The sequence below is a fragment of the Fukomys damarensis genome, unplaced genomic scaffold, assembly GCF_012274545.1.
Source record: "Fukomys damarensis isolate Sample0158 unplaced genomic scaffold, DMR_v1.0_HiC HiC_scaffold_36, whole genome shotgun sequence".
In the NCBI taxonomy this organism is placed as follows: domain Eukaryota; kingdom Metazoa; phylum Chordata; class Mammalia; order Rodentia; family Bathyergidae; genus Fukomys; species Fukomys damarensis.
In genome coordinates, this window is record NW_022900948.1 from 49,147,202 (window position 1) to 49,148,282 (window position 1,081).

The window sequence follows — 1,081 nt, forward strand, 5'->3', positions numbered from 1 at the left end:
GCTGGCCGGTCCACCCTGTCCCGGCCCCGCACGTGCCCCTGGCGTCGGGGCTAACGGGCCACCTTGTCTGTGTATTTCTATTTTGCAGCAGTACCATCCCACTGATATCACGGGCCCGCTCAACCTCTCAGATCCCTCGGTCAGCACCGTGGTGTGAGGCCCCCGGAGGCGCCCACCTGCCCAGTTAGCCCGGCCAAGGACACTGATGAGTCCTGCTGCTCGGGAAGGCCTGAGGGAAACCCACCTGCCCCAGAGACTGCCCGCCCTGGGCCTCCCGTCAGCTCGCCTGCCCTGCTGCCTGGCGGGCAGCCCCTGCTGGACCAAGGTGCAGACCAGAACAGCTGAGGACGGGCCAGAGCTGAGCCGGCTGGGCAGGGCCACAGGGCGCTCCGGCAGAGGCAGGGCCCTGGGGTCTCTGAGCAGTGGCCCTGGGCAGAGGGCTCGGAACAGAGCTGGCAGCCCCATCCGGCTTTTATCTGGAGCCACGGGGGGGGGGCCCATGGCACCAGCTGGCAGGGCCCCTCCTCTAGCGCCTGCTCACTACAGCCTGAGCTCCACCCTCTCCTCTTCTTGCTGCACCCCCATGTGTGCCCCTTCTCCTCCTGACCCCCATTTGCTGGGCTGGCCCTGCCCGTCCCCACCGCTGTGGCTTCCTCCGGACTCCAAGAGGGCTGAGCCTTCTCAATGCCAGCAGCCCACCGGGCTTCTCCAGACGCTGGCTCTGGACCGTCTCAACCCTACCCCGCACCTTGGGCGCCGAGGAGCGCCACCGCACCGCCCCCAGCCTCGGGTGTGTCACCCGCCTGCCACCTGGTGCAGGACCAGCCCTCCCGTGTCCGAGCGCGTGCCTTCTAGTGGGGCCTTGCGCAGCCGCACTCTGCCCACCCGGCCGGTGCGCCCCGCCCCCGCCCCGTGTGCAGTGGTCATGCCTAAAGGAATGTCACGACACTTTCGGTCCCTGTCCTTGTTTAGCCAGCAGGAAGTGTGAAGCGAGGACGAGGGCGGGTGGGGCTGGGCAGGGCGCGCTCAGGCTTGGGCCTGTGTGGCAGCCTCGCCTTGGGGCTCGGTGACACAGGAGGGT

The 1,081-nt window shown here is 68.6% G+C and overlaps 2 protein-coding genes across 2 annotated transcripts in view; one reads left to right on the top strand and one right to left on the bottom strand.

Annotated features, from left to right (window-relative positions):
• The window catches only part of Grin1 (glutamate ionotropic receptor NMDA type subunit 1), a 23,606-nt gene extending 22,658 nt beyond the window's left edge, over positions 1-948 (top strand). The window contains exon 20 of the mRNA XM_033759008.1: positions 89-948. Within this exon, the coding sequence (XP_033614899.1) occupies positions 89-157 (69 nt within the window). The 3' untranslated portion in view covers positions 158-948. The remainder of the gene's footprint in view (positions 1-88) is intronic.
• Positions 949-1,026: 78 nt separating this feature from the next.
• The window catches only part of Lrrc26 (leucine rich repeat containing 26), a 1,104-nt gene continuing 1,049 nt past the window's right edge, over positions 1,027-1,081 (bottom strand). Inside the window, exon 4 of the mRNA XM_033759009.1 lies at positions 1,027-1,055. Within this exon, the coding sequence (XP_033614900.1) occupies positions 1,027-1,055 (29 nt within the window). The remainder of the gene's footprint in view (positions 1,056-1,081) is intronic.